At 36.2% G+C, this 14637-nt stretch overlaps 1 protein-coding gene across 1 annotated transcript; it reads right to left on the minus strand.

The window, feature by feature from the left end:
• Positions 1 to 853: 853 nt before the first annotated feature.
• On the minus strand, positions 854 to 14353 carry LOC139133891 (cytochrome P450 3A8-like). The gene is made up of 13 exons (XM_070700665.1): positions 14182 to 14353; positions 11419 to 11512; positions 10561 to 10613; positions 8477 to 8573; positions 7871 to 7987; positions 7102 to 7190; positions 6693 to 6841; positions 5758 to 5891; positions 4840 to 5007; positions 3751 to 3971; positions 2875 to 3012; positions 2370 to 2532; positions 854 to 2090 (listed from the first exon to the last, which is right to left on the minus strand). The coding sequence occupies exons 1-13, from the start codon at positions 14250 to 14252 to the stop codon at positions 2013 to 2015; spliced, it is 1572 nt and encodes a 523-aa protein (XP_070556766.1). The 5' UTR covers positions 14253 to 14353; the 3' UTR covers positions 854 to 2012.
• Between the last annotated feature and the right edge of the window lie 284 nt (positions 14354 to 14637).

Consider the following 14637-nt stretch of genomic DNA (forward strand, 5'->3'; position numbering starts at 1 on the left):
TTACATGTCCACCGTGAAAGGTAGCCTCGAACAACTGCGCAATACATAATTATTTTTTTCATCGCGTACAGTTCAACTAAATATAACAGCAAGTTTGCGGTCTGAGTATATGTATGAACTATATATGTTATACCTTCATTTCAGTGTAGAAACAATTCGCAATATTTCATAATGACCATGTTCCAATAAAACTTTCACCACATTTACTACGTTTCTGATGTTGCAGCTACATTTTAGTGTATTCAAATATATATAGTGCATATTTTTATCTCAGCAAACTCGTCATTTTTCGGTATACCTTGCTTGCTTGGCGAATTAGACAATCAAACTGGTCAGATAATAGATGCAGCATGCTGATAAAACGTTTACGCAAGATTGTCAAGGGCAGTAAAAGACCAAAACACCAAAGTTGGGTAGAATAAACTTTTATTAGCAATACAACAAAACACTTAACCAACCCCTGGGGACGGATACATAGGCTACCCCTATGCCCCATCCCACGGCCTTGCTTATGATGGCACAACATTATTGAGCTTCGGCAGGCATTGTGAAAAAGCTAATGCCTATATCAAGTAGAGCAAGGTAACCTCCAGCTTTTGTGATAGCTTTTAACCCCAATCCTCTCTGAGACTTTAGCCCCTTTTATCAGTTCACATCGGTACACCGAAAAATTCCATGAGCTCTATGGACGCCATAGACAGAGAAAATCTAACAATAAAATGATGTTCGATTTAAATGCAACATGTCTTATTTTTCAAGCGAAGAAGACGAATGCAAGTGCTAAACTTTCTAAAATAATGACTGGGATATGTGGATTCATCACATGCATAGATAAACTGACACGGACAAGAAATCACAGTGGATAAATTGATCAACGTGTTACCAATACTTTATTTCGATAAGTAATGCAGTTCAATTGTAAACATTTCTGTTAACATGACGAAACAGAGTACAGTGCATCTTTCAGCTCACTTGAATAGTTATAACCATATCCCGACGCTTTTCGTGATGTAAGTCAACATGATTTCCTTCTTATCATCTACAGTGATATATGGAAATGTATAGATGACTTACCTTCTGAGAAGAATGTCTTTGCGTAAAGATTTAAATCCAAGTAACGATAGTAAAATTCTGTGCAGAGTCTATTTGGTAATAATGATTGGTATTTAGTAAATTTAAGCGTGAAGATCGTTTGCATTATTTTGCTTGATTATTGAGCGTCTCTTAATGTCGTCATGTAAAAGTATCAGTTATATTTTCAGTTATATTAGTTTCTAATACCATGGCTTCATTTTAAGTGTATTCACACATACGCATGATGTTCTATAATGTTCGTATGTTCTATCACAGCAAACTCACTCTTCGGCATGGATAAAATTAATTTGCCAATGCTCTTCATTAAATGAATTCTATGAAACAATTCAGCGTTACAATAAAAAGTATGTAATCCGCATACTTATATGGACAACATTATACTGACAATTGAAGATAGTAATTATTTTGCAATAATTGATGACAACAATGTTATTGCTATTCAAGAAATAATATGTGCACAGAGCACGTTTATTATTGGAATATAATATTTGCCACTTAATATGTTCTTTTAAAGGGAAACAGTCGTCGGAACTGCGCCCATAGGTCGTATGGGACCCACGCGACCGATGGAAACACTGTATCCAAGGTACGGTGGTGATTGATGAAAGTTACAGGAAGTCTGTCATAATCTACATCGTGTGGTTTAAATGTTGCAGCTAAAGGATGAGGTGCATCAAGATATCGTGCACGAAACACATTGTTTGTAAACAAAAAACTCGCACAGGTGCAGTTCCGATAACGGTTTCCCTTTAAAAGCTCAGTATAATCCTGAATATCGAAGCCTCTTCATTGTTCGCGAATCAAGATTTCGCTTTTCGTATAATATAGGAGTTGCATACCAGATACCAGGTTGCAACGCGTTTATTGAGTCGCATCCTTCAACCATTTAAGTGATGTACATAATATAATAATAGTCTTTACTTTCTTGCCTTTACGTTGAGTTTAACACCATTTGGTGGCGTTAGAAAGCCAGACTTGCCGAGCTTTGGGGGTATCTGATAAAGAAATTAGAAAAATTCATGAAACTTCAAAGGCATCTAGAGAAAGTTCATGTCCATAGTACTAATATTAACAAGAGTAAATCATCATCATTCATTATTCTTCTCCCAAATACTTAAACTTACTCAAATCTTGCATAAAATGAACGTTTGTGCACATGCTTAAATTACTAAATTATACCCCACCCCCCTCCCCCAAATTCGTTATGTGGCGTATGTCATATCATTTACTCAATATGCTTGTTCGTACAAACGTCAGGTCTTAACTATTCATACCTCAGTCTCGGCGCAGGGCTCAAAGGTGAAGTGCTGGAAAATACGGACTAGGCCAATCTTAATTTCCAACAAGGCAAATCTCATTCCGATACAGTTACGGGGACCAGCTCCAAATGGCAGCCATGCGTAAGGATGACGTTTCTCTTTTTCTTCTTTAGTAAATCTAAAGATAAGTCATAATGTTTTGCAATTAATGTGCACCTTTATGTGTGTGCAATATCATATTTAACCATTAGTGTGTATCATACGATTGCTTTTATTGTCTTTTGCATTGGGATAAATCTTCTCTATCGCAAAATAATTTATACAGGTTCATTATAACAATTTGTACATTGTCATTAAAGAGTGTCGGATAACTTGAAAAATATTGCCATCTTCACAGCAACAATTGCTGGAAAATATTTTTGAAAACCAGTCAGGCATGAGGTAGTATTTTATAGCTCAGAGTTGACATTAGAAATGTGTGGCAGAGCACTTCTTGTGATATGACAAGTCAACCACCTACCTTTCAGGGATGAATTTGTCAGGTTCAGGGTATATCTTTGGATCATGATGGATTACATAGACCGCCACTGAAATAAACATCCCCTTTGGAATGTGAATCCCAGAGATTGTGACATCCTCATTACACACTCGATCAAACCTGTTAAAAATAAACCATTATTTTAGCATTATCAGTATAAGTAAAATCTTCCAAACAAGGCAACATGTATTATTACGAAATTAGACTACACTCAGAAACGACGGTAAGGCATTTACATCCTGAGGTTTTTCCGATAGCAAGCATTGACAGTCACTCCAGGCACAATGTTATATACAATAAGTGCGCTTCTATCCAGGCTATAAATCCGTCATTATCGCAATGACGACGACCACCACCACCACCATCAACATGACGACGACGACGACGACGAAGATGAAGATGATGATAATGTTGATGATAATGATGACCACGAATGTTTATGATCGTTATGATAATAATAATAATAATTAATTTCATCATATTTCTTGTCGTAATCACCATCATTAACATTAATATATTGTTGTTATTGTTCAGCATAAAAGGTATATATTCCATCGTCATGGTCGTGCCATATGCGCTCATGCCAATAATGCAATACGGTCGTTATTATTTACACCGGCTCAAGGCAAAATTTTTATGTTTTCGAGCGTATTTTATACTCGCTCTTAGCATGACGAAAATCTATGGATTACTGGCCGCTTGCACTGGATCATAGGTTGTGTTGTTTGTTGATTGTGCTGACGTTGTTGTTGATTTACCTTATGCCGCTTTTACAGACAAATGGCAGTCTAGGCCTAGATGTTGGCAGTCGCATTTCAAAGGTTTCGCACATGTTTAATGATAAATGTTTTTTCTAACCTTACGAGGGACGGATACATCCTGAGAGTTTCACAAACAACCATATCCAGGTACGGCATCTTTGACACAGCCTCGTAAGTAACTTCGTCATAGTTTGCCATTACGTCATCGATTTCAGCGCACAATTTGTCTTGCACATCGGGATTGATTGCCATGGAGTAAGCGAGGAAACCCATCATTGTACTCGTTGTCTCATAACCAGCCACGAAGAATATCATTGACTTAAAAAATAATAATAGATTGTCATGTGACCATGACTTTCGCTAAATTTATGTGTACGAAAGAGTATTTATTCCTAGTTGGTTTTGTCAAAAGATCAGTTTTACTATTGAAACCTGATGATTTTAAGCTTAATAAATAATTGAATCAGCACAAGAACGGAAATAAATGAAAAAAGGGATGACATTTACTTCAGATGTATATTATAGAAATAACGGGCTACGCGCTGACCATTAACGTTTATTTATTGGCAAAGGCTAGGGCAAAGCCACAAATTACGGGCGAGGCTTGCCGAGCCCATTATTTTGGCTTACCTCGAGCCCACGCCCATAAATAAACGTTAATGGTCAGGGCGGAGTCTTTTATTTCCATTAAATTATCAACGAACCCAAGAAAACCGTCAAAATTTGCGAAAATTTCCAAAGCGTTTGGCAAATTCGAAGATGTTTTCAGAAAAAAGTCTCTCAACTTGGCCCACGAGTGCTCCATTATAATTTGTGATTTATTATGATTTACTTTTCAGCTTTACAGTTACGATACTTTGTGTTGTTAATCTTATTATTCATATTCACGGGCATGTAAACAAACCATTATTGTGTATTTGTGGTCAGTCACGTGGTTCAGCTCGACCAATCAAAATGCGGCTGGCAGGGCATAGTAATATAATTAAACTTTATCAATAATTGCAAGTAAAAATAATTACAAAATCAGATCATTGTGAATCTCGTTTTCAAGACCACAGTCTGCAAAAAACTGAAGATATCAGTTATGCACAAGTTGACATCCGCATCATGTGTTTCTGAAACACAAGTGCAGGCAGAATGGGACACCACTCTTTAGGAAGATGTACCTGCCTTTCAGTCTTCTTACCTGCGCCAGGAGCTCATCATTTGTAAAACCTTTATGGAAATCATGTGTGTCTGATTTTCCATCTTTCACAAGTTGAACTCCATTCTCATCTTCGTCTGCTTCATTGTCTTTGATGTATTGATCATATACTTCACGGGCGTCCAGCATATGCTGCAAGAAGTCGACTTTCTAGTAAAAAGCAGATGTGCATGAATAGTAAACTTATCAAAAGTAAAACATAAATGCTAACACAACATGTATGGTTCGCTTTCCTCGTATGTGAAACTATTTGATTTCTGCCTTTCCGGTCAGGTAGGAAACTATAAAAATATCAAATATCTTCACGTGACATACATATACCAGATATAGTAGTTTTAAAACTTGGCTAATCAGCGTACACTAATCTAAGCTCAAGTTTGGTAGCTACCTACGTTAAAAACTCTAAATATGCACAAAATAAACACTTCTTTAAAATTCGGAGCACGGATAATCCGAACAGTAGGTATAAAGAAACGTTTACATTAATTTCGTGATAAAAAGCAATAGAAAATAGGGTTTAAGCGAGGCGGCTGTCTCATACGGACCGCCATCTTTGTTATTGTTGTCGCTTGCAACAGCCTACATGTAGATAGAGGTCATAGCAGGGGTCATAGCCTCATTGTGATGAAAGATTCACTGTATATAGTGCAAATTATGATGTAATATATTTGGTAAGTTCCCGAACTGTCTGTCCTATTCTCATATATTGACAATTGGTTTTCGATTTCATTGTAGATTCTAAATTCATTCGTACGTTGTTACATTGTTTCAACTAACAAATGCTACTTATTCACAGAAGTCACATTTTGCTAAAAGTTCTATCGAAATCTATACAACAAATTTATCAAGTTGAACTCAAAATATGAAAGCAATGTGTAACGAAGATTTTGATTTCCCTACCTTCTCAGAGGGGTCTTGTTTTTTCCGCATTTCGACTGTTGTTTCAGTTAAATTTACTAAGTAATTGATTATTCTTTGTGGAACAAGTCCAATATTCAACCAGTTCAGGATTGGTATCATAAATGGAAAAAGGACTGTCGTTGCATTGAGATGTAAAATAAAAGATTGGTTGGATAGTATCAACACAACGCAGGATTAAGGAGTTGTTATTCAAGATACACTGTCATTTTTAATAGTTGATGCCCCTTGACCATGTTTGATCGGTTTCATGTTTACCAAAATTTTTCAACGAGTTAAAGGTGAATAAATGACAAATCTAGGCATGATTTTTTCAGACAACAGGACGAAAACGGAAAGTCGTTTGATACCATTTTATCTTGGAGTCGGATTCACCAGAATCTATGCAAATGCGTGCTGAATAGACACTTATCCATAACGACATTGGGAAAAAACTCTAACAAGTAACACACGCTCGTGTATTTTAAATTTCGCTCATGTAATTTTAGCGGAGTCGTTTACGTTAAAGTGTCATTAAAACAGAAAAATGATGCAAAGATTACGTTTTATAGGTATATTTTCTTGAATTATTGGTAGGTGTATCTGTGCTACAATATATTTTTATTCTGTCCCTCTGAAAATCGCATTTTGACTGTGATGACTCAGCGAAAATTGAATTAACGAAACCCAAAATACATTAGAGGTGTTCAAGTGTATTTTAAAAAGCAATTAAAGTTATTATTCTAGACTATGAACACCGTGAAGGCAAAAGTTTCTTCGCAATCAAAACTAGCGCTATTTCGATTATGATATTTTATATCATTCTTTATTTAAATTATGATTTTTGTATGATTGCTCAAACTAGCTTTATATGTTATGATCATTCCTAAACCACGACACACACACTTAGCAATATCGTTTGAAAGAAAACTACTTACAAAGAGCCATTAACACCGGACTAAAAAAGTCAAAGGAGAAGGCTTCCTTGACATTCTTGACAAAGGGGTGGCCAGGTTGCTCTTGTGAGTTCACATCCACACCAAATCCTGCACTGCTGATGCTATCAACCACATAGCCACCAAAGACGCTGAGGAAATAAACAAAGACAAGTTCAGGTCAGCTGTTTTGCTAAATGTGCAGTTATCCTTTCATCAAAGGAAATACATGTATCAGAACCAGACTCATGGATCACTGAGTTTCCTTGTTTCGTATGATGGAAATATGTACGTCGAAACAAACCTGTTCTACGGTGCAGCTTCAAAATTGTTTTTCAGGCGAAATTCAGAAATATGAAAACGGTTGTACAGGAACTATATTCCATTAAGCCTTTCATAGATAATGACTTACTCTTTGCATTGCACTGGCTTTCCTTCTTTGCTGTGTTTACCAAGAATTCTTACCATGGCGTCCGCAGCTCTATTAACGATGGGAGTCATCTGTGAAGATACAATATGATATTGTTCGATACGGTTGTATACATGAAACTTCCTCAATTTTTCTCTAACTCGAGACATAGACAAAAAGCAGGGTTTAATTCATGAATGTGATTTTCTTAGCGTGTCCTCTCCATCGCGATGCTTCGATCGCGCTATTAGTTTTTAGTTTTCAGACTAATAGGTTGACACATTGATGCATGTATTATCATTTATGTTTTATTGTGATTTGAACATCTTTATTTTTGCAAAATAGCCGCTTCTTTATTGCGTATGATACCCCTGAAGAAACAGTCCGCTAATTAAGTAGAAGCTATAAACATTTAAGTATCAAAAGTATCAACAAAATGTAGATGGAAACCTGAAACAATTACTTATTGATATTATTTTCTGATAAATGTTGTTAATTTGAATCCGTATTCCGGCTTTACTAAAGGAAAACAATTTACCTGTCAACAATAACAACGCAACTTACACTTTGACAACCTAGGTGACTTGACAAGCTGGATAGCGCGTGCCTTACCATGCTTTCGGAGAAGTACAAAGTGCTTTGGTTGCCATTAGAAACAAAACTAGTGAGAAATATATTATCAGTAACAGCTACTGCATGTACTGATTGTTCACTATTCCTTTGACGTATGTCACCAGGCGTGAAGCTAGAAAGAAACGGGACGTTATCTCACAGTTCTAATTTTCGATCCGGTGAAAGCTGGTGTGAGAGTGTTTCTCTTGTTTTTCCAATTTTGATCAACGAGGAGCGTCAGCGCATGGTTGAAGGGTCTACTTTCCAGTAGAAGAGGCTGTGAAAAGATGAAGGCACAGATAATGAGTAAAATCGTTGTCATTTTATTGCAGGCATATCAATACAAAGTTATATTAAGTCCACAATTACAGAAAAAAGTTTGTTTACCTCAATGCTGACGTTAATTTGCATATATAAAGGTTGTTATAATTTCATGTCGTCGTAATTAGTCATGATATTGTTATCGTAATGCCATAATGTTTATATTGATTTAGAATCGATTCTATTCTCTATTGCACAATCGTTAGAACACTTCGATGGCCAAAGTGTGCGACTTTAAAGGTCATGTGCACTTTACATGACCCTTTATAAATGTTTCAGTTAGAGTGTCCATTGTCTAAAATGTGACATTCCTCTGTAAGTACGCCATCTCAGAACATTTTTGTCATCTTGATGTATGCCAGACGTAAGAGGTAATTTAAACCATTGGAAAAAACTGATAAAATAGAGGTTCAAGAATATTTCGCTGTAATATTAATGTACTCACTCTTCTGTTGTAAAACGAGGTGAAGTGCTTGACGCAAATCGGCATACACATCTCAGGACTTACCACTTCAAGCACTGGTTGACGCCCTTCGAAAATCCTGGAAAAAGAATTTAAACTACGTAAATAAGGTTATTACAAGTCATATTGGCAAGAACCTTACAAAAATGAATAAAAATAACAGCTACAAGGACTTTTTATAGCTTGCACATTATGGACGACCGACTAATATTGCTTCCTTGTTGACATGTATGAACATGAACTTAAAATAATATTCCAGACGCCTTAATTTTTTTTTATTCGCCTATTACAAAGTTATTCATTGTAAAATGTGGTTTCGTCATCTTGGAGCTGAGGTAGTTCTGATGTTCAGCAGTCTACGTATCGAGGATTTGCAGTGGAATACGTTAGTTTGAAGGAACAAGGCTTGAATATTTGATGCCACATTCCAATCATAACTATTTTTGAAAATTTAGTTTTCCCAGTTTCCGTTTGTAAGCTGTGGGCCTTTGCAAAATTAACATCTTGGAGAAAATTTAGCCTAGAACGGTATCAAAACATGAATTTTGCTGTTGCATGTGTCCCTGGTACCTAATTTGATGATGTCGAAAATCATACGTATATGATATCAGCATCACAGATAGTATCAAAGAATTATAAGCCTAATAAGGTTAGTCCAAAGGAACCACAACGATTTAATCGTTGATAGTACGTTGAAATGGCATCTAGTTTTAGGTTTGAAAATGTTGTTCCAAAAAATCATAAATTAAAAGCATTTTGATTGCTGCGAAAAAGATATAGTCCGTATTTCAAATATACCGCATATCAACGATGATCATTAATACAGGGATATCAAAATTTGACATGAAATTTCTAATATTATTTTCATTCTTGTTAAATTGAGTCTAAAACATTATTATGTTCGTCCTCGGTCCCACGTGACAGGAGAACCATTGTTAATTTTACGTCCATAGCATCGAACTATAGAGAAATATCTTTCTTGAACTTTTCTTTTTTGGTTTCCCTAAACTTTCTGCATTGAATCCATAAAGTGTAATTTAATGCCAAGTATTTGGCATATCAATATAACCTATATGAGTATAATCTACATTGTTATTGTTGACAGTTGTATTCAAGTCCAGACTATAATTCATTTGTAAACAATAATCACTACACACATACAAGCTTTGTTGACAAAAATAATACTCGAAATTTCAGCATGACAGATGGATTAGGGTCAGACACGGTACTTGATGTACAGAAGCAGAATACTGAAAAACTTGCCACAAGTGACAGCTTATGTCCCTTAAAGCCTGCGTCATTTTGTGTTCTTATTGACATTCTTGTCAATTTGACTTTGAACTTTCACTGCATGAAAACCCAATAATTCAGATAAATTCACATTAATGAGTTGCCTGTATTATAGTGTAATACACGTGAATTCACATGAATCCACATGAATACAGGCTTGCTGAATACAAAAAATGGATTCTTGACTGTATTCATCTGTATATGCACTCTTCAGCTAAAATACAGGCAATAATCCATGTTAATACAGTAAGTATTATAGGGTTTTATGAAGTGTTTAACCTTCCAATATGCGGTATATTCGATGACCGAGTAGAACATAATGCGGAATTCCGACTCATGTAAACAGCCAATCAGATGATAGGAGAATAAAAATACATCGAAATGATATTTACGGCAGCCTTGACCATCCCTTTCGATAATGCTGCAATCGAAGAGTGTCAGAGTTTTACTTGTGATGCTAATACCTTGAAACACCTGAACATACATAATATTATGATTTGCAGTACCATCAAAATGGATACCATGGAAATACGCCCGAGCAAAATTGATTTTTCTTTATTTTTGTTGTCAAAAATATACGACTTTAAGTTTTGCAACCATTCAGACCTCACGAACAGAATTTAATGGTGGTTAATTTTCAGACTTGAAAATAGTTGTGATTGCAATGGGGTCTTACAATTGACCTAATTGCTCTTAATCTGTGTGTTAAGGTATAAAATAACGGTATCCTAGAAATTAAGAATTTTTTCGACTTTACATGTGCATCTATCACTTACCCGAAGACTTTGCCGTATTTTTTGTACCACTCCATTTCTTTGTATTGGACACCCTACAAATACATGCATATAATGAAGTCTAACGCTTGTATCAAATTAGTTCGAACCTCTTGGTAACGTTTAAATGCCACTAAACGATATCAGTAAAGTGATCTAATTCCTAAAAGGGAACTTTAGACTTTTAAAACGATGCATTCAGTCATGACGCATATAGCTTGTGTCCGTACCCCTTTCGAGTTAAACTGAAGGTAGAACTTTGAGACGTTATCACAAGTTTACGTTTGCTTTTCGTAATTAATAAACAAAGGAAAACTGTTGACAACTTAAACATGCAATATCATCTTGTTTTTAATGCATCACCATTGTACATTTTTGTGAATTTCCAAAATGCCACCTATATTGGTGAGGTATGAAGATATACACCAACTCTTGACTAAAATCTATTGTCATATGAACGTCGTCTGAACGTTGTCAAGCATTGATGCAGTATACGTGCGCACATGAGGGATTCGATTTTGTTGTACCCGTAGAATAAAACCCTTCATTTCAAAGGATCCCATAAAGCTAGAACTCATACACACAATAATAAATAGATAGAAAATCTTACGCTCAAACAGAGAAATAGAAAGATGGAGGGACGCTTAGAAAATATAGAACGGCACATGACCAAGGAGAGATAGAAAAGACTGATGTCTAAACCAACTGGTATTGCCAGTCATTCGGCAGGGTATAAAATGATCTATGTAGCTATACAAACAAAGACAGGAATACATAAAGACGGAGAAAGATAGAAAGCAAGGTGTGTAGATATACAAATAAATTGACTGACTTTTACGTAGACAGGTCTTCTAAACTTACTGAGCTCAATTGAAGGAAGTTCCCTACAAGAGGCCACGGTGTGGGTCCAGGAATTCCCAAGTTTCGGAATGTGGAAAAATGCCATGTTGCATACCTATGATAGAAGTGACAACAACCTGTTAGCGTTTGGTTGTTTACCTCTTCAATTAGCAGATGTAGTATTGACATGACATACATTTCAGTGAATGCCTAAATTAGCATCACAAAGGAAGTTTTACCTGAAGAAACTATGGCAATCACAACATAAATTTTGCTATGTTGTGCAGTGCATGGAATCACATTAGCAAATATATCTCCATTATTTTAATTTGTTGATTGCAAATTATTTTTGCCGAAAACAAGTTTCTAGAAATTCTGTTCCAAACTTGCAAACTTAATATCGAACAGAAGTCGTTGACTTCTCTAAATCCGATGACGACAATAGTAACGTCGTGATACAGTTTCACATTCACACAACACGATGTAAGTTAAATCGAAGTCCTATAACTTTCTCTATATTACGTAAAGTTAAGATTCTTTTCTCTTTTTTTTCTTTTTTCTTTGCCTTTTTGAAAACTTTTTACTTACAAATTCAATATTTCAAAAACTGAAATAAGAAACAGGCAAACGTGGCACCAGAAAATTGGTATGTAGCTGCTGCTTCTGTTGCAGTACCGGAAGAGCAAACACTGCCCGGACATGGTTATAGTTAGCAAAGAGGATACGAGGAATCTTGCCCCGAATTTTTGACACTTCATAGTCGACCTTGGATTTCCTCGCTCCAAAATGGGTCACCGACGCTTTCACGTTACGTATTTTCCAACCATCTAGTCTCATTACCTTACCTTAAAAATCCTTAACCTTATTGTTAGATTCCTATTATTTGTTTCATCGAACAACACTTATAATTCCCGAGTTTAGATGAGAAACCTGAAGAATATACGAGTTTCACTGATGTAGAATGCTGTGATTTGACATCAATTTTTCTAAAACGCGGTACGGACTACCCTTCTCTACACTTCTGAGAAAGAGCCATCCGTTAACCAGGGCTTTCATTAAATTTTTGATCAATGGCGAAAAAGAAATATCAACAGGCTTGTGTTGCGGTGACCTACAGTCACTGCTGCATCGGCAGGGGGATGAGCTCGAAAAGGGCTTTTGGGAAATGTGCCCTGGCCTCTTGAAAGGGGGTCCTTGAGATTTTACGGTTTTTAGAGGCTATTGTGAACCCTTCTGTACACGTTTTGAAACACTTTTAAGGATTTTCATAGGTAATTTGTCAAATTTTAAAGTAATTTTGAAACTTTCTGATTGGTGGTAAGTTTTAGAAGCTATCTAAACTGTACATTTAGTGCAATCCAAAAGCTCTGTAGTTGAAAGTGAGTTAGTAAAATCAGTGAAGTTGCTCTTGCTGCCTGATTGCAATACAGATTACATTGATTTTAATACTTAGCCAGCCACACATTACACACAGGAATACATTCACAAAAAGATATTTAATCAGTGTTTAACTTAATTTTTCTTTCTTTCCTGTTATTGTATTAAATCATAAATTGTTATCATAATCATTAAAATCGTTTCCAATTTCTTCATGTATCAGCCGTAAGTTTTTTTCTAGAGCAGTTATTTCCTACTTCAATTTCGTTACTTAGTTTACGCTTTGGATTCCTACATCTGAAATACCTCTGATACTAAAAAAAATAAAATTTAGTACAAAATACACATAATTGAGCGTACTCATACTTTATTGATTTCTTCATAAAACCGGCTAGATACTACAAATAACGGCATACGAAATCAAATCATGTACGGCCAATGAAGATCGGCTTTGCTCGTTCACGTATTATCATAACAGAATTGACGCTGTACCGGCAATGTATACGATGCATATGGACACATGCGTAACAATAGCATGGGTATCGACTTGTCTGTTCTCCTTGGCAGACCGCAGTTAGGCGAAAATTCATGACTCGAACAAACTAAAAAGAAACATCCTTTCTCTCTGCTTTGATTGCTTTTTCGAACCAAAAAATATCATTTGGTGGTGGCATTTATCTCTTGCTTACACAGGATCGGTGACGGTACGAACTTAACGATGCCTTTGAGAAAGACACTATAGTTGACTGCGTGTAAAATTTAAGCGAATCAGAGCAGCTGATACATGTCGGGATGTAAACGAACAAATCACAGAAAACAATACATGAATTGTAAAGCTGATGATTGGATATATAGAGAACAAGCATCAGACGCCGAGTTTAGCCAGGAGTTCAGCGATAAACCCGGTAGTAACTTAGTGAGAATAGAGTATGTCATCTACTCGTACCGTTCATCGCGTTTGTTACGTTTTCTTTTCAATTTTTTTGAAAGATTATAGCCTTATCATTTATGAAAGTGGGTAAAAGAAGCAATCTGGGCCTAATTTCAACCGGCTGTCGTCCTGCTTTCAGGAGGTGAAAAATCGCCCTGTACGGTTAACTTGTGTTGCCTTCAACAGTCGTCATTACTTGACTGTTTCGAATAACACATATTGTTGTCGTCATCTGACACAGAGCTATTTTAAACGTATTGTTTTATTGTTTATTGTTGTTTTATGGGTAGACGCTAGGGTTGTTCTAACCACCAGGCTTATACCATCTGCCTTTGTGAGTAACTGGAGTAAGTACTAGTAGGTCATTGGGTTCAACATTTTGCTGACACTGCAGTCGCACTCGCTCTCTCTGTCCGAGAGACGCTAATCGACTTTTGTCTGTTGTTTTCCAACAAAATGTTATGTCAAATACTTACAAGTAAAACAGGACCAGTGCCATTGCACAAAGCAGCATCGAGGCGGATACTTCCATGCCAAACAACTCCATGATTCAGTCGATCTCTCGCCAGAAATCACTGTGTAATGTTCACTGCGACTTACGTCAATGTTAATCAGCTCCTTTGGTTTTAAATACTAATATCGTAAAGTGCGCGCGCATCACTTAGGGGTCCCTTATCTTTTCGTGCAGAACATATGAATGACTCAATCGAGAAATATATGTGACTTAACGCGGCCCCTTTTATGGTGCCTGATAATGGAAATAAGAAGTACAAGTTTTGACTGCCGGCACGATATAATTTGATGTCCGTCATACTTATTAGATAATACGGTGGTTTCAATCGCTTCAAACTCACAACGTACGGTATCCAGTCACCTAGCGTAGAAAGGCAAAGACAAAAGCGCTTCCGATACTGTCATTACGATACCTGATA

Source organism: Ptychodera flava, chromosome 5, assembly GCF_041260155.1.
Source record: "Ptychodera flava strain L36383 chromosome 5, AS_Pfla_20210202, whole genome shotgun sequence".
NCBI lineage: Eukaryota > Metazoa > Hemichordata > Enteropneusta > Ptychoderidae > Ptychodera > Ptychodera flava.

Excerpts from the sequence above, each read along its gene's own strand:
- LOC139133891 (XM_070700665.1), bottom strand. The coding sequence starts at position 14,252 with ATGGAGTTGTTTGGCATGGAAGTATCCGCCTCGATGCTGCTTTGTGCA. Across the intron at positions 7,988-8,476 it reads CCTCGTTTTACAACAGAAGA|CCTCTTCTACTGGAAAGTAG; the intron begins GTGAGTACATTA and ends ATCTTTTCACAG. Across the intron at positions 5,008-5,757 it reads AACAAGACCCCTCTGAGAAG|AAAGTCGACTTCTTGCAGCA; the intron begins GTAGGGAAATCA and ends GCTTTTTACTAG.